The 19,252-nt window shown below is 44.1% G+C and overlaps 2 protein-coding genes across 3 annotated transcripts in view; one reads left to right on the top strand and one right to left on the bottom strand.

Annotated features, from left to right (window-relative positions):
• The window catches only part of iqck (IQ motif containing K), a 27,745-nt gene extending 14,953 nt beyond the window's left edge, over window positions 1–12,792 (bottom strand). For both annotated transcript variants that reach the window (XM_078417557.1, XM_078417556.1), the window contains exons 1-4: window positions 12,729–12,792; window positions 11,164–11,291; window positions 4,870–5,014; window positions 1,862–1,959 (exon numbers count right to left, since the gene is read on the bottom strand). In XM_078417557.1, the coding sequence (XP_078273683.1) occupies window positions 1,862–1,959; window positions 4,870–5,014; window positions 11,164–11,291; window positions 12,729–12,789 (432 nt within the window). In that variant the 5' untranslated portion in view covers window positions 12,790–12,792. The remainder of the gene's footprint in view (window positions 1–1,861; window positions 1,960–4,869; window positions 5,015–11,163; window positions 11,292–12,728) is intronic.
• Window positions 12,790–19,252, top strand: LOC144603829 (uncharacterized). Its single transcript, XM_078417552.1, has 5 exons — window positions 12,790–12,906; window positions 13,622–14,762; window positions 14,984–15,067; window positions 17,727–17,819; window positions 18,873–19,252. Exons 2-5 carry the CDS (start codon window positions 13,623–13,625, stop codon window positions 19,191–19,193), a joined length of 1,638 nt encoding a protein of 545 aa, XP_078273678.1. The 5' UTR covers window positions 12,790–12,906; window position 13,622; the 3' UTR covers window positions 19,194–19,252.

Raw genomic sequence — 19,252 nt, 5'->3', positions numbered from 1 at the left:
TTGTTAGTGTCCATTTTCCCCAACGATAAGTTAAAATTATCTAAAATTTAAAAGGAATAAGGAAAATTGGGCTATTCCTGTGACAAGCATAGGAATCGTGCTTGGATAAATGGCGCCTGTGTATCTGAATACCTCATCTCAGTCGGAAATAAAAACTGGCAATGAGGCAAAAATTAAAGGAAATATCTGCAGTGTATAGACATTGTTGTTTCCAGATTGCTAACTCAGATTAAATGAAAGGGAAACAGTTGCGTAAGCATTCAAGGTTTGAAAAACTGACACAAAGGAAGCACTACAAATACTCAGTGTGGAGGAAGGAACTGCAGGTGCTGGATTAAATCAAAGGTAGACACAAAATGCTGGAGTAACTCAGCGGGACAGGCAGCATCTCTGGACAGAAGGAATGGCTGACGTTTTGGGTCGAGACCCTTTCATCAGTCTGAAGAAGGGTCTCAACCCAAAACGTCACCCATTCCTACTCTCCAGAGATGCTGCCTGTCCCGCTGAGTTACTCCAGCACTCTGTGAAACGTCACCCATTCCTTCTCTCCAGAGATGCTGCCTGACCCACTGAGTTACTCCAGCACTCTGTGAAACATCACCCATTCCTTCTCTCCAGAGATGCTGCCTGTCCCGCTGAGTTACTCCAGCACTCTGTGAAATGTCACCCATTCCTTCTCTCCAGAGATGGTGCCTGACCCGCTTAGTTACTCCAGCACTGTGTGTCCACCTCTACAAATACTCTGGCTATTACTTTTTAAATAAAAGCCCAAGGGTTTGGATATGGGAATTGCTGGTCAGACATTTTAAATATTGCTGTCATTGGAAAGTTAATTTATAAAGATTGACAACTTATCAATTTCTTTCATGTGGAGACTACGTTTAATTAGAAATGCCAACCGGTAGACGACAGTTGTTGAGTGCGAGCCAAAAATATAGTAAATCACTGAGGCAAGGCTCCAAGCAACTCAATTAATTTCCATTAAGAAGGGAATTCCATCAGTAATTTAGACCAGTAGTGGAATATGCAAGTGAAATTGTAACATTTCCTTCATAGGAGAGTGGAAACAGTGGAATTTGACTTCTCCCTCTGTGCTGAAACTGTACTTCCTATTGGCATGAACCATGCAGAAGGCAAGCTGCAAGCTGAATCACACAATGAGAGGCCTGGAAGGGTAGAGTGAGAATACTAACTCCAGTGCGCTGTAGCCATAGAGAAGGAAGGCACATGGATGGAAAGCTGGAAAGCTGCTGAGGTAAAGTTGCTGGGTTTTAAACAGGCAATGGTTACAGGGCTTGTTTTATTCCTCTATCTGACGAGTCTACATTAAATAAAAATAGAAACAGTGAACTACAAAACTGGACTGTAACCATTCAACTAAAAAGTGAATCCATAGAATTTGCAACCCAACATAGAGGTATGAAATTATCTTGCATTTATGTGCAAAAGTTTTATATAAGGATAAAACTAACATATGTAAATTAGTGGGAGAATGGACCGCTGACTCCTGACCAGGGACACAAGCTCAGCAAAAGCAACATGTTTTGAGCAAGGATGACAACAATGTCAGGGGTTATGGGGAGAAGGCAGGAACATGGGTTAAGAGGGAAAGATAGATCAGCTATGATTGAATGGCGGAGGAGACTTGATGGGCCGAATGGGTGAATTCTGCACTGATCACTTATGAATGGAAACACTGAATGGCATCACTTATGTGCATTCATGTTGCAGAGCAGTGTTCAAAGTTCAGCGTTCACTGGCCCCTGGTTGAGGAACTAAGACAGGAAATGTATCTTGGGAAAGATGGCATTAACTTCCAAATTCACTCACCAAAAATATCAAACGTTTAAGCAGCACTGACCTCGAAACATTTCTCATGTTTAGCGTGGGCAAGGGTCTCAAATAATCCTGGCAGAAGCACGGGGAATATGTAGTGTTCCAGATATTGACTCGGAGAACCTTCACAAATTATAAAAAAGGAACAGAGAAGGTGATATAAATCAGAATAGTTTAATACAATGAGCTGTTTAAAAAGGATCTAAACATTGGATGTAATTAAACATTTAATTAGCTACTTTTGATGAAACGATCACAGGGTATGCTCTGGCTTTAGTGATAATAAAACTTAGCAGGTCACTGCAGGTTAGTCAAGGAAATTGATTCAAACAATAACGCTAATCAATATTTTATTCCAGTCCAATTGTTGAGCATTAAGACAGGAAGTATAGGAGTGAGGGCACTGCATGGTGAGGGAAAGAGAAACTAGATTTTTTTTCTCTCAGAAGTGTTTTGAAACCAAGGCAAGAACTTGTACTTGACTGGGCATGAACGGTGGCATGAACGGTGGGGAGGGGGTTTAATTCAGACTTCCTCGTACACTGTCACCCAGGCATCTGCCAGTAGAGTCATAGACATGGGCTCTCAGCATGTGGGCAGCCTCACAACTCAAACTGATGACTACTTCTTTGCCTCCACAGATGCTGCTGCTTGACTCACAGACTTTCTCCAGTAGTTTGTTTCTTTTGCTCCAGATTCCATTTTCTGCAGTCACTTGCACCTCTAACATTTATTCTGACCATTGGAAAGGTTTGGGGGGGGGGGGGGGTGGTGTTACAGCGACAGGAAGTATTAAAGAGGAAATGTTTACCTATTTTGAAGCTCTTACAATCGTGCAACATGCCTACACCATCACATTACAAATAGTTCAGGCTATTTTAACTCTTCTGTTAACATATAGTCAGGGTGGCAGGAGTTGTACTGAATAGAAAGTGCAATTATCTGCTTGGCTCAGTGGAAACATTCTTATTTCTAAACCTGATTTTTGTTGATCTAAAACTCAATTCAATTGCTTTAATGTGGAAAGAAAAAAGCATTAGGAAACAATAATCGATTCCAACCACAGGACGAATTGGGGCAGATAATCAAAAGCTTGATTGGAAAGGTGGACTTTACAGGAAAGGTTGGAAGAGAATGGAAGATGCGGAGGGGAAGGAAGAAGGAAGGAGGAAAAGAAAGAAGATAAAAGGGGGAAAGGGAAGAAATAGGGGGAGTTTAAAGAGGGTAATTCCTGAGATGGGGTTCTCGGCAGCCGAAGGCAGTTGGTGATGGTGGAATTGTTAAATTTGGACACAATCAAGATGTGAGAATTAGAAGGCTAGTTCTGTATCGTAGAGCTGATTCTGCTGGAATATCAATGACATCCAGGGATTGTGGCCAAGAATGCTTTAAATCAAAGCACTGCTTAACTTAGTACCAATGTAAGTCAGTAGGCAGAGGTGACGGTGAGTGGGATTTGGTGCAAGTTAGGACATGAAAAACTGGCATTTGCATAACAAATTTCTACATAATTCAGTAATGAATGCAGCCAAAGGCACAATAGCATAACCAAATTTAGATGAAACAAACGGTTTCAGCGGAAGATGTGGCAAGACTGATGTGGACTGATGTGAGGGAAGTGGAAATAGGTAGTCACGCTGGTATCATTGTTATTTAAAGCTTATCTTGGCCAAATGTAATACCAGGTTACAAACTGTCTGGTTCGGTTATCCATCTGACAAGCATTTGCACTGCCACGGTCTCGTAGTGTAGACACAGTACTGGTAAATGGGACTGGTATAGACACATGATGCGTAGGAAAAAAAACTCCAGAACGGTCTCGACCCGAAACGTCACCCATTCCTTCTCTCCCGAGATGCTGCCTGACCTGCTGTATTACTCCAGCATTTTGTGTCTACCTATAGATGTATGATGGTGGGGAGTCTGATATGGTGCTGTATGACCTTGTAAGTTAAAGTTGGGCATCGTTCCAGGAACGATGGCAGCCTTCATTTAGGCTTTAAACGGAAAGAGGGCGAATATCAGCAAGCTGTTCATTATGAGAACACCGTGTTTAAGGTAGATGTTAGAAAGTGTTTAAATGTTTAATTGCCTGGAATGGATACAGTATCAAGGAGCTTGCTCTATCCTGGACAAGACCATGTGGTCTTTCAATTTGATTAATGGTTGAGGTATCCCAGATACGAGGAGGAGAGAAAGGAAGCATTTGAATAAACATGGATTGCTGGACAAACTGGATATGTTAAATCAGTTCCATAATAGGTGGAGGTTGCAATGAGTATTCCATTTTGGAGATACTTTGATGGGTCAATTTAAGTGTGACATTCTGAAATTGGTCATATTTTCAAATCGTCTCTTTGGGTCTGAATCTTTATTTTTGGGCAAGAGAAATGAAACTACACTTTGTGTTTCAATAATAAATCAGTGCATGAAGAATTAAGCTTTGCATGTCCCAAAGCTGGGACATATTTTGATCATCGTTTCCCATTGTTAATGATATGTGGAGGCATTGATGTGAGACAGCAAAGAAAGCAATGGGCAAGAACTACATTTCATGTGAGATAATGTGAAAATATAAATCTGTTGCCGATCCAAACGTCAAAAACACAATCTCAGTATCCAGGTCATGAAAGGGAAGATTTATAGCAAATGGGCTCTGCTCAAAATCTTCAGGAAAAAATGTTTTAATACATCCGAGGACAGAAAAAACAAACTAAACTATATTAAATTGGAAACCTGCCCAAGCATAAACAAAGTGCTGGTTCCTCATCCTTTGTTCACAATTAAGTGCAATGATTGCAGGTTCAGAATATCCATCATGTACTGTACAAACTATACCACGTAGGAATTTTAAGGTTAGGTCAAAAAGGAAATCAGTATAATCTCAGAACAATAACTGCTCTAAAATAAGCACAGGCTTATATTATCTAAATGAGAAACCTATAAATAGCTTGAACTATTAAATCATTTCCCCCATGCTTAACAGAAGGAGGAGCTGTACACTCGATGCAGATAGAGACCTGATTCACTTACAATTCTTTGGTAGAGGTGGTGGAGAAGGTGGAGGAGGGCTTGGAATCACAGATGGAGGAGGTTTCTGAACAAGTGCATGACCTAACAATGCAGGATGTGAATATTCTGCATTGAAGTGCTCCAACAATGAAGTATCCACTGAAACCTAGAGGGAGAGAGAATAAAGTTTATTTCTTGCTAATCATTATTTAATGAATAAAAGGCAAAGTAAAAGAACGACAGGTAGAAAGAGACAAGGTGTATGAAAGATAATTCAAGTTTAAAAAACTCCAGATGCTGGAAATCTGACTTTTCAAGATGAGAGAGGATTTTCTCTGGAAGTTCAGATGTTGTGGGGAGGCCTGATAGAAGTATATAAAATTATGAGAGGCATAGATAGGGTAGACAGTCAGTTTTTCCCAGGGTGGAAATGTCCAACACTAGAGGGCGTACTAGAAGGTGAGAGGGGAGAGCGGAGGGTGCCTGGAACGCATTGCCAGGGGCAGTGGTGGAGGCAGATACGATCATGGTGTTTAAGAGGCTGTTAGATAGGCACATGGAAGTGCAGGAATGCAGGCATATGGATCACGTGCAAGCAGATGACATTAGTTTAACTGTTCAGCAAAGACACTGCGGCCGACGGGCCTGTTCCTGTGCAGTGCTGTTCTATGTTTCTATGTTCTGCTGACTGGAACAAGCAAATTAACATGAGAAACACTTTAAGAATATAAAGAATATCTGGCTTCAAAAATATTGAGTCTAAAAGCAGGAAGTTGTGTTAAATGTTTATAAATCATTGGTTATTATTGACAGTGGGGCATTTTGGGGGTAGGTGAAGATTCAGCAATCTCTTGCATTGACACCACTGTGTCAAGGAGATTCAGCAGATGGTTATAGACAGAGGAACTGTGCAAATACAGCAAGGAAACTGGCACTTTGGTCCAACTCATCCTTGTCTAACCAAGCTGGTCCCACTTGCTGGTGCTGGCCAGTATCTCCCCAACGCTGGTGGTCCAATGGTCTTTAGTCCTCAACCCCTTTTAAATCATTGCCCCCTCACCTTACCCTGTGCCCTCTCATTTTATGTGCCTCTGCCACAGGGAAAAGACTGTGACTGTTCATGTTATTTATGCTCAGTGTAGTTCTCAATAGGACAGTGAAATTAATGAAATAACTTTCACAGGGTGAACACAAGAATGCCTCAAATGGGTGCAATAACTCTTTCACGGGGTGAACACAAGAATGCTTCAAACGGGTGCAATAACTCTTTCACGGGGTGAACACAAGAATGCCTCAAATGAGTGCAATCCCCAATTTCTACCCATGCAGATGTAGAGATCTCCACCACTAGGAACTGTGGGTGGAACTGCCAACACCGTTTGTTCCACATTCCCGCAAACCTGCCATTACTCTACCTTTATTTCCTCCTTTAAGATATTTCTGTCATCTGGCCTAATATCACGGTGGCATCTAATGCAGGACTTCAGGCTTTTGTTTTGTTTGCACTGATGTTTTTTTAAAATGTATTTAACTTTTTGTTTGTTTTTGTTATATTATCTATTGTGTACTGTGCTTACAGACCGGTTATGTTACTGTAAGAAATAATTTCATTGTTCCATTGCAATACACTTGACAATTCAACACTCTTGACTCTTGCCTCATTAACTGAAGGCTTTTGCAAGTGCAGCTTTCAGCCCAAATGACCTCTGGTCAGCTAAATGCGAAAGCTTCCAACAATGTTTATTTACGCTTTGCAAAGAAAATGGAACAGTGGATATGTTCATGAGATACTGCGCCAGTATTTGCACTTCACAAAATCTAAAGAATGATGTTGCATGCAGGCACCTGCAGGATGAACATCAACCACACTGAGAATCCTAACTTCTTCAATCTGAAGAAGGGTCTCGACCTGAAACGTCACCCATACCTTCTCTCCTAGATGCTGCCTGACCTGCTGAGTTACTCCAGCATTTTGTGATACCTTCCATTTGTACCAGCATATGGAGTTATTGTCCGACACTGAGAATCCTAACTGTCATTTCACAATTCCAAAAGATCTGAAAATGAAAGTAAAAGTGGTTGTGCTTGACTGGCCAGGACCAGCCGGGCTTCCTCACATCGATCAATGGTAATTGTGATTGATCTGATCATTCTACAGCTGACTGACACAGCAATAAACTAATGCGCTGAGGTTACATCAAGCAGAACCATATTGAAGACACTGCTCATTGGTCACCGGTCATGTAATAATTTCCACAGCTACTCATTGGTTCAAGTGATAAATGTCACAGCAAAATGTAATTTCAGGGCCGCATGAAGAAATGGCAACATGGCGACAAGTGGCATCAGGACAGCTTCAGCTAAGTCATCTTGGTTATAAAATATAAAAGGACTGACTAATGATAAAGTCTCTGGCCTGCATCATCAATTAACTTAACACTATCGATGAGACTGCATTGTGGCACTTGATTTAATTCCAGTGGTTAGTGACATAATCATACTTGATTTAATTCTAGTGGTTAGTGACATAAACTCTTTTATAGTTTTAACAAGCACGAGTAAGTCATTGTTGAAAATGCCACATAAATCCACATAAATCCAAATAAGACCAAAGAAAGGTTCAGTGGTTTCATCCCTATTAGTAGAAAACTACGTGAACAGACACCACTGACATTTGGCATTCACATTAAGGTATACCCGGGACTTCCACACATGAGCTGTGGACTTGCCCCGATTCCTCAACAAGACCAAGGCTGAATTTGCTGCAGATTTCACCATTCCAGTCTCTGATCTCAGTACCAGGAGGTCTGTTTTCAGATTTAAAAATATGTAATGCCTGTTTGCCTGCACTAAAGGCCTGCTTTCAGCGGCCTGCTGAGATTTGAGTTATAAGAAGCTGGATGGGTTGGGTCTTTTCTCCCTGAAGAGTAGGAAGCCTATGGGGGTGACCTTATAGTTATATAAAATAATGGGGGCCCTAGATACCGTGAAGAGCCATAGTCTTTTCCCAAGGATAGGGGAGTCTAATATTGGAGGATATAGATAAACATGAGAGAGAAGAAATTTAAAAGGGACCCGAGGGGCAACTTTTTCATACAGAAGGTGGTGCATGTATGAAACAAGGTGCTATAGGATGTGGTAGAAACAAGTACAATTACAGCATTTAAAAGACAGTTGGACAGGTACATGGATAGGCAGGATTTGTGGGGATATGGTCTATGCACAGAGAAGTGGGACGAGTTCAGTTAGACAACTTGGTTAGCATGCAAGTGTCTGTTTCCATGCTGTATAACTCTATGACTGAAAGAGTTGTTGGTTTTTCCTGCATATCTAATTGTGGGGTACAGGTGCTCCCCAGCTTACGATGCTTCTACCTGTGATATTTCAACTTTGCGATGGTGCAAACGGCAGTGACCCGTAGCGAGCCACGTGATTGCGTGTATTAAATGCATTTCGACTTATAATATTTTCAGTTTCCGATGGGTTTCTCGGAACATAACCCCATGGTAAGCTGAGGAGCGCCTGTATGTAATAGTGTATATAACGGTAACTGCAACTTTAAGAACTGAGTACCAGAATATTTGTGTCATGTGATATATTCAATATCTTATCAGTCTTGTGAATATGTGTGAGTACGCGCAGTGTACTTTTGTAAAATAGAGAAGACCCACACTGGCACCAGCGTGTACTGAAAACCTGTGCTTTGTTTCTATCTACATGCTAAAGCCATAATATCTTACAATGGCGACGAGGATCAGATAGAGTTTGTGAATTCAACCTTTAAATTCAGTGCAGGACTGTTTTGCAATATACCGTACTTTTAACATTTTAAACAGCAAATACAGAGTTGTTGTGTCTACATCCTTGGGATACATCGGCCAACTGGGGACTTTCAACAAGAACCCTGAAAGCTTTACCTCATACTGTGAGCAAATAGAAATTTTAAAAATGCAAATTACATTATTGAAGCTGAAGAAACAGAGGATGGTGAACAATGCAGATGAGCACTAAAAAAGGCCACATGGGAACGCAAAACACCCATTCTACTAACAGAAATTGGTCCTGAGGTTTATGAAACTTTCACCAACATCCTAACCCTAGAGAAAGCAAGGAATTTTTCATTTTGTTCTCAAGTTTCAAGTTTTCAAGTTGTTTCAAAACTTGATGCTCGTTTAACGCTAAGCCCATGGAGATTGCAGAGTTATAAATTTCACACAAGAAACCAGAAGTCTGGTGAGACTGTGAGTGAGTACATTATCTCATTGAAGACGTTATATCTGCACTACAATTTTCGGACATTACTGAATCAAGCTTTTCCTGGTAGATTTGTATGTGGATTGCTGGATGAGCAAATAAAATCTAAATTACTGAACACATCAGCCCTTACCTTTGATTTGGCATGCAAAGCTGCCTTGGCCATGGAGGTGGCATCTCAAAGTATGCTGAACTTGCAGGTTCCAATGTATTTTCTAAGCTAGATCTATCGCATGCATATGCTCAGCTAAATGTTGATCGTAAGAACCAGCAGAACCTCACGATAAACACACACATGGGGCTGTACTCATACACAAAACTGCCCTCTGGCACCAAAAGTCTTTCAGGCTACAATGGACAAGATTCTGCAAGGAACATGACATTGTTTGAGCGATCAAGATGACTTGCTGATTGCGACTGTTACTGAGGAGGGGAATCTGGAGATACTCGGTAAAGCGTTGAAACGGCGTGATGATCACAATGTAAAGTTGAAAAGAAGCAAATGTGCATTCTTACAGTCCGAAGTAGTGTATCTTGGTTTAAAAGTGGATCAATGTGGACTACAGGCAGTGAAGGTAAAGATTGAAGCTGTAGCAAAGGCAATACGAGGAGAAAAGATAAAATACGAAGGTAAGCTGGTCAATTATGTAAAAGAGGACAGCAAGAATTTCTTCAGTTATATAAAGAGTAGTAAGAAAGAGGAAAGAGTGGACATTGGACAGCTGGAGAATGATGCAGGAGATGTGATAATGGGGAATAAAGAAATGGCAGAGGAATTGAATCACTTTTTTGCATCAGTCTTTACAGTGGAAGACACAAGCAACGTGCCTGAAATTCAAGAGAGTCGGGGGTTGTATGTTATTGGATGGCTATTACTAAGGTGCTTGGGAAGCTGAAAGGGCTGAAGGTGGATAAGTCACCTGGGTCGGATGGACTGCACCCTCGAGTTCTGAAAGAGGTGGCTTTGGATATTGTGGAGGCATTAATAATAACATTTCAAGAATCACTAGAGTCAGGAGTGGTTCCAGTAGATTGGAAAATTGACAATATTATCCCGCTGCACGAGAAGGGAGCAAAGCTGAATCGTGAAAACTATAGGCCGATTAGTCTGACTTCAGTGGTTGGTAAGATTTTAGAGTTGTTATAAAGGATGAGGTTACGGGGTACTTAGAAGTTCATGATAAAACAGGCCAAAGTCAGCATGGTTTTGTGAAGGGGAGATCTTGCCTGACGAATCTGTTAGAATGCTTTGAAGAAGTAAATAGCAGGACAGACAGAGAGTCAGTGATGTTGGTTACCTAGATTTTCAGAAAGCCTTTGATAAGGTGCCACACGTGAGGCTGCTAAGGAAGATGAGATCCCATGGTATCAAAGGGCAGATTGGCAGTGGAGGTCAAGGCAGTGGAGGCCAATTCTCTGAATGCATTCAAGAGAGAGCTAGATAGAGCTCTTAAGGATAGCGGAGTCAGGGGGTATGGGGAGAAGGCAGAAACAGGGTGCTGATTGAGAATGATCAGCCATGACCGCATTGAATGGTGGTGCTGGCTCGAAGGGCCGAATGGCCTACTCCTGCACCTATTGTCTATTGTCAGATACTAGCATGGATAGAAATAAAGGGAGCTTTTTCTGGTTGGCTACCAGTGAGCCAAACAGAACCGTTGACTCTCGGGCCTAATATTCTACACTAATGAGTGTTCTATAATTTCTGGACATATTTCTAGATTTCCACATAAAGAATATTAGAAGATTAATCTAATCACATTCAGTTCACTAGAAGTACTATACTGTTCATCTAGCAACTCAGTGAATAAAAGTGAAATGATCTTAACAGTTTTATACATTTTAATGAAAGCTTTAAATAAATATAGTCCATTTTTTATTGTACAGTGAAGAAAAATTCTAAAAAAAATGGCAATCATGAAGAAAGTTTTAATTTGTTTCAATGAAACAGAAGTTTACACGATTTTATGAACTGCATACTGCATATTGCAATTTCTGCTAGTATTTCTGATATCTAGCTAAACACATATAAAATGTATGAATGCCTTCTGCAATAAATACCTGAGCTACCATATGACCATAAAAGACTGGAGAATGTTTGGTGGCATCGTACTGAGAAATCTCTGTAGATACAGAAGCTGCATCGAGTTTGGAGTCCTCTAAAATGCGAGAGCTGGTTGCTTCAAACTCTGTAAAATGTGGAGATAAAGGATATCTCTAAACATAACACATTACCTGAAGGATATAAAAGTTTATACGCACAAATAATCCCAAAAGACTTTCCAGTATTTTAATCAATGCTCTTTGCACAAGTTTTATATTCTCACATACTTTTTTTTTTGTTTTTGCCTATCCTAAATCATTCCCCAAACTGGTAAACATGGAGCTTCTCCAATGGCCACAATCACTGCAATGACATTTCTCCCACAATGCTATTCCAGGATTTTGAGCCAGCGAACGACAAAAGATCAGCTGCAAATCTCTAAAACACCACATAGAACCAAAGTGTGCAAGCACCCAGTGTCACTACGTGTAAAGGTTTTACCTCTCCCCGATGTTGTGCAGAATGGTCTGGCCTCCACTCACCAACACTTTTAACCACGTCCACTGGGCAGTGGTCAGCATAGGACATCCTGCAGACACTGGACATCACAGAATGGGCCCCTATGGAACTGTCAAACCATTTGGCAGAATGCCTCATTGCTGGAACCCAGCTATAAGCCCAGAGACTGCACTTAGCTGGCATTGAGAAGAGCCAGGGAGATTGAAAGATCAATACAATGGCAAGTTAAACAGGTGACATTGTAGGACGAGAAAAGAAAATAGGATTGGGAATGTACACATAATGAAAATTTAAAAATCTGGTTAGGGGTGGAGATGATAATAGAAAACTACCAATTAAATCTGGAACATTTGAAACAAAGCATTAATTTGGAGCAGTAAACAATCTCTAGATGCAGGAAATCTTAACATTAAAACAGAAGATGCTTGGAATATGCAACAGACTGGGCAATGTCTGCGAAGGGAATGGACGGGAGATGTGCGGGGCCGGGTCTGTTCTTCAAACTGAAGATCGGGAGTCTTGAAATGATTCAGTCTGAAGAAGCGTCGCCTGAAACGGCGCCTGTCCTCCCTCCCCCCCCCCCCCCTTCCCCCCCCCTCCCCCCCCCCCCCCCCCCCTTCCCCCCCCCTCCCCCCCCCCCCTTCCCCCCCCCCCTTCCCCCCCCCCTTCCCCCCCCCCCCCTCCCCCCCCCTTCCCCCCCCCCCCCTCCCCCCCCCCTCCCCCCCCCCTCCCCCCCCCCCTCCCCCCCCCCCCTCCCCCTCCCCCCCCCTCCCCCCCCTCCCCCCCCCTCCTCCTCCCCCCCCCCTCCTCCTCCCCCCCCCTCCCCCTCCCCGGACACTGCCCGGCCGCTGGACAGTTACTCCAGCGCTGTGTTTCTGTCCCCTTCCCACAGCGAACAGGGCAGGGAGTGTCGGGACCCCCGCGGCCCGCTCTCCCCCCCCCCCCCGGTACCGGCGCAGATGTCCCCACCCCCCCCCCCCCCCCCCCCCCCTGGTACCGGCGCAGATGTCCCCGCCCCCACCCCGCCCCCGGCGCAGATGTCCCCACCCCCGCCCCCCGGTACCGGCGCAGATGTCCTCCCACAGGTTCCTCTCGGTCGGTTTCCCCCCCACCACCGCCGCCATCTTTGCCCCGTTGCCAGGAGACGCCGCGCCGACCCAGAGGGCAACGCGCGTCCAGTTCCGGTTCCGGTGTCCGGCTGCGGGAGCGCGTGGGGCCGCGTCGGCCCGCTCCCGCCTCAGGTCAGGCCTCACCCGCTCACCCCCCCCCCCCCCCTCACACCCGCACCCCACCCGCTCACCCCCCCCCCCCCTCACACCCCAACCCCACCCACCACCCCACCCGCTCACCCCCCCCCTCACACCCCCACCCCACCCGCTCACCCCCCCCCCCTCACACCCCCACCCCACCCGCTCACCCCCCCCCCTCACACCCCCACCCCACCCGCTCACCCCCCCCCTCACACCCCCCACCCCACCCCCCCTTCACCCCCACCCACCCCTCACCCTCCCCCGCTCACCCCCCATCTCCACCCCCGCCCCCCCCCCCCCACCTTCCCCCACCCCTCACCTCCACCCCCCATCATCACCCCCTCACCCTCCCCCCCCCTCACACCCCCACCCCACCCGCCACCCCACCCGCTCACCCCCCCCCTCACACCCCCACCCCACCCGCTCACCCCCCCCCCTCACACCCCCACCCCACCCCCCCCTTCACCACCACCACCCTTCACCCTCCCCCCGCTCACCCCCCATCTCCACCCGCGCCCCCTCACCCCACCTTCCCCCACCCACCCCTCACCTCCACCCCCCATCATCACCCCCTCACCCCCCCCCCCACCCCATGAACGTGATGCGCCTGAATAATCAAATTATTTAAAATTAAGTTCTTTCATCTTATTTATGGATTATGTTAATAAAACTAATTGTGGCCTTAATATATATTTCATATTTTTAGAATGTTCAAAAATGACATTGCAGCTACTCCATCAAAATCAGGAAAGAGGAAAAAACACATTGAAGTGAGTGCCTCAAACATCCAGTGCACAGAATTCAGCAAGAAACACAAACCTGAGGAGAAGAAAAGGAAAAAGCGTAAAGTGAAAACTATTCTAAACCAACCAAATGAATCTGAGCTTTCGTCACACCCTGAAGTGCCCAGGGATCTACAGACAGTTAAGAAAAAGAAAAGCAAATCTAAAAGCTCAAGCATTCTTGTAGAGGATCAAAGATCCAAGACTGAGGAACATGTGGCAAAGAAAGAGAACCCACCAGAAAGAGAAATTGGGAAGAGTGTATGTGGCGGTTTAAAAAAGAAAAAGAAAAAAAAATGCAAACAGGAGGATGATTGCAGCTCTCAAACCATTAGTGAGGATGAAGCAACCAGGGTTGGGACTGAAACCAAATGTAATGTTAAGAGAATGAGAAAAGCTGGTGTCAAACACGAGGATGTGGAAGAAGGCCAAGCTGAAAGCACTGAGACTTCAGAAGGGTCTGCGATCGCAATGATTGATGTATCATGTGTCGTTGAGACCAAAAGTGCAAAGAGAAAGAAGAAGCGGCCACACAAAGAGAATATGGAAACACATGAAGGTGAAAAATCAGCAAAGAAGCACAAGGGAGACAAGCACTCTGGCGAAGTTCACTCTGGGAATGCCAAATTCACCCAAACATGTACATGGAAACTAAAAGAGGAAATCATGGAGAGTCAGATTAGTGAAACTGACAGAAAATTTACAAAAAAGAAAAAGAGCGAGAAGCTCCATTCCAAAAAGCAGAGGTCAGGAAAAGAAGCGAAGCAGAGAGAGGGGGAGCGGAAAGGATTGTGGCAAAGGGAAAGTGCCACTGAATGCATTACAAAGCCGAAAAAGAAGAAAAGGAAAAGATCGGCGAGGGCTGAAGGAGAAGAGACGGAGAAATTGGACACGGAGAGAATTAAAGTTGTCGACACGAGTAACGTTTGTAAATTCCAGAGTTCCCCATCCAAGGTGGCTGCAAACGAGAAAAAGCCACTGCATGTCCCTGAAGAAAGTGTGAAAAAGAAAAAGAAAACTAAAAGGAAAAGAAAAGACCTCTCGTCTGAGACCCCAGTTTTTCAAGTAAAGCAAAAATAATTTTCCTACTGTTTAAACTAAAGTATTTTAAAGGAATTAGCTCTGCAACCTTTTGTTGCTGAACCATGAAGCCATGGCCTCTTCAAGCAGCATTTCTGTCTCAAAGCAGCCGAACAGTAATTTGTTTTTTAACATCAAACCTTTATTTGTCTTTTTGTGTTCAGATGTGCGATAAAGTGAAATGTTACCGAATTTTGTTATTTCAGGTAAAAACAGAGCAGTGCGACAGTGATGATTTGCAGTTTGTATCTGAAAAAAAAGGAAATGTATTTGAAGTGACAATAGACAAGGTACAGACATGCATTGAACATGTGTTCATTGTAAGAGATAGGCACAGGTCAGCATTGAGGACAGGCTGCATAAGTGGGCTACACAGGCAACAGCAGTAGAGGGCTAGCATTCATTCCCACCCCACTGCCGAGTAACCCCAATAACTGATCGTGAAACAAGGAGAATTTGTGTCCTTTTCACGGGAAAATATGCAGAGAAGACGGATTTCTGATTGACATTTTGTCAGAACTCTGAATTAGATAAAATGCCAGACACAAAATGGTGGAGTAACTCAGCGAGACAGGCAGCATCTCTGGAGAGAAGGAATGGGTGACGTTTCGGGTCAAGACCCTTCTTCAGATCTTCAGTCACTTGTAGAAGCAGGAGCACTAGTCTTGGTGGTAAAATGAAGAGGAAATTGCATTTGTACAATGTCTTGCATATTCGTAAGGGAGTTTTTTTGAAGTAAATAGTTTTGTTTATAAGTAAATAGAACCAGTTTCTGTGCACTGTTTCTTCAAAAGGTAACTGAGATAATTACCATGGTATCTGTTCGTTTGAGGGACAAAAGTTGCTGAGAAAACAGAACTTTCCATAACTTTTAACAAAACCATTGTGTCTTTTCGATTCACTTAATTGTACAGAAGGTATTGACCTGGATTAGACTTGAATCTGTGACTGTGAGGCAAAATGCTACCCAAAAGGGTGTACGGCGGCTCTGCATGAATGCAATATTTGTAAATCACTTCAAGTTCATTGTCAAAACATGGTCGTAGAGTAGGAGGGCAGGAGGAATCGGAGGGGGAGCAGCGAGAGAGCATGTTTCTAAACTCCTTTCGAAGAGAGGAGGAGAACTTCTTCAAAGTAGACATACCTTGAGGAGAAATCGCAGTGGAGCGACGTGTAGGAAAATAACTGCAGATGCTGGTACAAATCGAAGGTATCACAAAATGCTGGAGTAACGCAGCGGGTCAGGCAGCATCTCTGGAGAGAAGGAATGGGTGACGTTTCGGGTCGAGACCCTTCGTCAAGTTCATTGTCCTCTTCGGTCAGTCTACAACTAAACACTGGCAAAATATTTTGCTGTATCGTTTACAACCTGGATAGGTGTAGAGATAGATGCGCGGCAGAAGAATGGAAAGTCATTTTATGCAGATTGCCGCTGAACATAATCATGTTTGAACGTTACTCCTTGCTCATATCCACTCACCAATCGTAAATCATCAATTCAAACTCTGCATTAATGGGCAGAAATGTAACATCTTGCAGGCACTGGGCCGTAATCGGTTAAATTACCTCAACATTTACTGCTTGTCGTGTCTCACTGTTTTTTAACTAATATTTTTTAACACAACAATATGGTTGAAATCTAATAATGTAACAAAAGTGGGATTCCTGTCCAATGGGCATATTTTGCAGAAGTTACCAGATGCAATATTGATGGGAACACCGTACAAGAACTTTGATTGTACTCTGATTAATCAGTTAAAGATTTATAAAGAATGTCACTCTAAATTGAAGTCTGAAAAAGGGTCCCGACCGGACGCATTGTCTGTTCATTCCTGCCACAGACGCTGCCTGACCCACTGAGTTCCTTCTGCACTGTGTGTTTTGCCCAGGTTTCACAGACGCTGCCTGACCCACTGAGTTCCTCCAGCACTGTGTGTTTTGCCCAGGTTTCACAGACGCTGCCTGACCCACTGAGTTCCTCCAGCACTGTGTGTTTTGCCCAGGTTTCCAGCATCTGCAGTGTTTTAGGGCTCCATTCTTTATTTGTTGTTTTTGGATTGTAAGTGTGCATCATGGGGATCCTCGCCTCCCAGGAAGATTACTGCCAGAGAAGATATTTTTAGCCACCGACAGGCAGAGCCACCATGGGGTTCGTAAGCCAAGAGTTAGTTTCATGGATGTTTCTCGACGCCACAACTACTTATGCATTTATTCACAAAATGCTGGAGTAACTCAGCAGGTCAGGCAGCATCTCGGGAGAGAAGGAATGGGTGAAGTTTCGGGTCGAGACCCTTCTTCAGACTGATACTACTTATACTACTTATGCATTCCTCTGTTCGATCTATTTCTGCGTGCATTCTGTAAGATATTGTGTGATTGGATTGTGCCCTTGGTCACAGACACTTAACACAGGATGTAATAGCAAGTGTGGATTGTCCTCCCGTTTCCAAAACTGATTCCAGCGACTCGTGTCTGAAGCACATTCACTGCTGATGCATTTACAAAATGCCACCCAGGTCAGAATTCTTCCCCTGCCACCGTGTTCTTCCCCTTCATGGTAACGTGGCCGCATCTGTTAATGGGTCATGGATTTCCAGTGAAATACATGAGATGAAAGATTTCAAACCCCTGAGGTTTGCATTCTTCCACATGGTTAATTGAAAGAAAAGGTTAAATTGAAATACAGAGCAAAAAACAAAGTGCTGGAGGAACTCTGGGTCAGGTAGCATCCGTGTAGGGAATGGAGAGAATACGTTTCGGATCAGTACTCTTCAGACTGAGTTTCCGCGTTACTTCTTTTGCTCCAGATTCCAGCATCTGCAGTCTGGGATCTCAAAATGTATCACTCCCTTGTCACCATTTCTATAATCATGTTTACTTATTTATTTGTATAAATCACGAGTATTGAATGGAAAAATCCATGAACGTTGTGTTGATATTTTATTTCAGGCCAGACGGCAGGCTTTACAAGAGGAAGTGGACAGAGAATCTCGTAAAACAGACACCCCAGAGGCAAGAGCTTGTTCTCAAATCAGGCCTGTGGTGAGTAAGTGCGGATTATTTGGTGGCAAAAAGCACCAGGCAAACCATCAGCCTGGGCATCAGTGCAAGTTTGCTGTGAAATACAACTTCAGGTTCACATGGGGAAGCCTTCAGATTCCACTTGGGTTCCTCAGCTGCAGTTTAAAGCTTTTAGTAAATCATTCAAGTAGCCACGAGAAACCTCATAGCTACATCAGGAGCCGGTACCAGTTTCAGGTTTGAACCATTCTTACAAGCAGCCCAAAACTGCAGGTGTTGGACAGCCACCAAGCAGGTCTGGGTGTTTGGGGAGCGGGGAGGTAGAAGGGCCAGGCGGTTCTTCCCTGGTCACGTAACAGTGAGGAGATACCAGGGGCATGGAGGACTGCCATTTGGACTGTACACCGAGCGTATTAATGGTTATAATGTTTTGTGCTTTACAGAGAAGAGAGTAGTTAAATCAGTACAAACAGTGGTAGACACAAAATGCTGGAGTAACTCCGGGTCAGGCAGCATCTCTGGAGAGAAGGAATGGGTGACGTTTCGGGTTGAGACCCTTCTTCAGACTGATGTCAGGGGAGGGGGCGGGACAAAGATAAGATATAGTCGGAGACAGGAAGACTAATGGGAGAAGGGGGAGGGGATAGAGAGGGGAAGCAGGGACTACCTGAAGTTAGAGAAGTCAATGTTCATACCGCTGGGGTGTAAACTGCCCAAGCGAAATATGAGTGTAAGAAAATAACTGCAGATGCTGGTACAAATCGAAGATATTTATTTCACAAAATGCTGCAGTAACTCAGCAGGTCAGGCAGCATCTCAGGAGAGAAGCGAAATATAAGGTGCTGTTCCTCCAATTTGCGCTGGGCCTCACTCTGACAATGGAGGAGGCCCAGGACAGGAAGGTCAAACAGTGGGACTAGTTTAGGCGAGGCATTTTTGTTCAGCGTGGAGATGTTGAGCCAAAAGGCCAGTTTCCATGCTGGATGACTTAAATACAAAATGCCTACTGTGATAGATGATATACTGGGCAAGTTGCAGGCTTGTAACTTTGGAACCTTTTCCTTCCCCCTGCAGTGCACAGGTACGCAGTGGGACTCCGCCACGTTTGGCAGTGTGGATCAGAAAAACAAATTCTTAAGACTTATGGGTGGATTGAAATCATCAAATCAACCCCAATCAACTGGACATACTTCTGGGAAGCCAAACATGGCACTCAACAAGAAAGAAGAACAAAACTTTAACAGTATTCTGCAAAAGGAGTTTGATAAAGCATTGAATCTTCGCCAGAATCGAGGCATCGGCCTGGGGTTCCAACCCCCTTCAGATCGGCCAGCCCCTGGAATGTTTTTTATAGATAAGCACGCCTCAAAATCAATGAAGTTTGACAATGACTAAAAACAATTTCAAAATGCTGGAGTAACTCAGCAGGTCAGGCAGCATCTTAGGAGAGAGGG

Source organism: Rhinoraja longicauda, chromosome 21 (genome assembly GCF_053455715.1).
Source record: "Rhinoraja longicauda isolate Sanriku21f chromosome 21, sRhiLon1.1, whole genome shotgun sequence".
Classification (NCBI taxonomy): domain Eukaryota; kingdom Metazoa; phylum Chordata; class Chondrichthyes; order Rajiformes; family Arhynchobatidae; genus Rhinoraja; species Rhinoraja longicauda.
The sequence above is the reverse complement of the archived record's forward strand: the minus strand, read 5'-3'. Positions and strand labels throughout refer to the sequence as shown.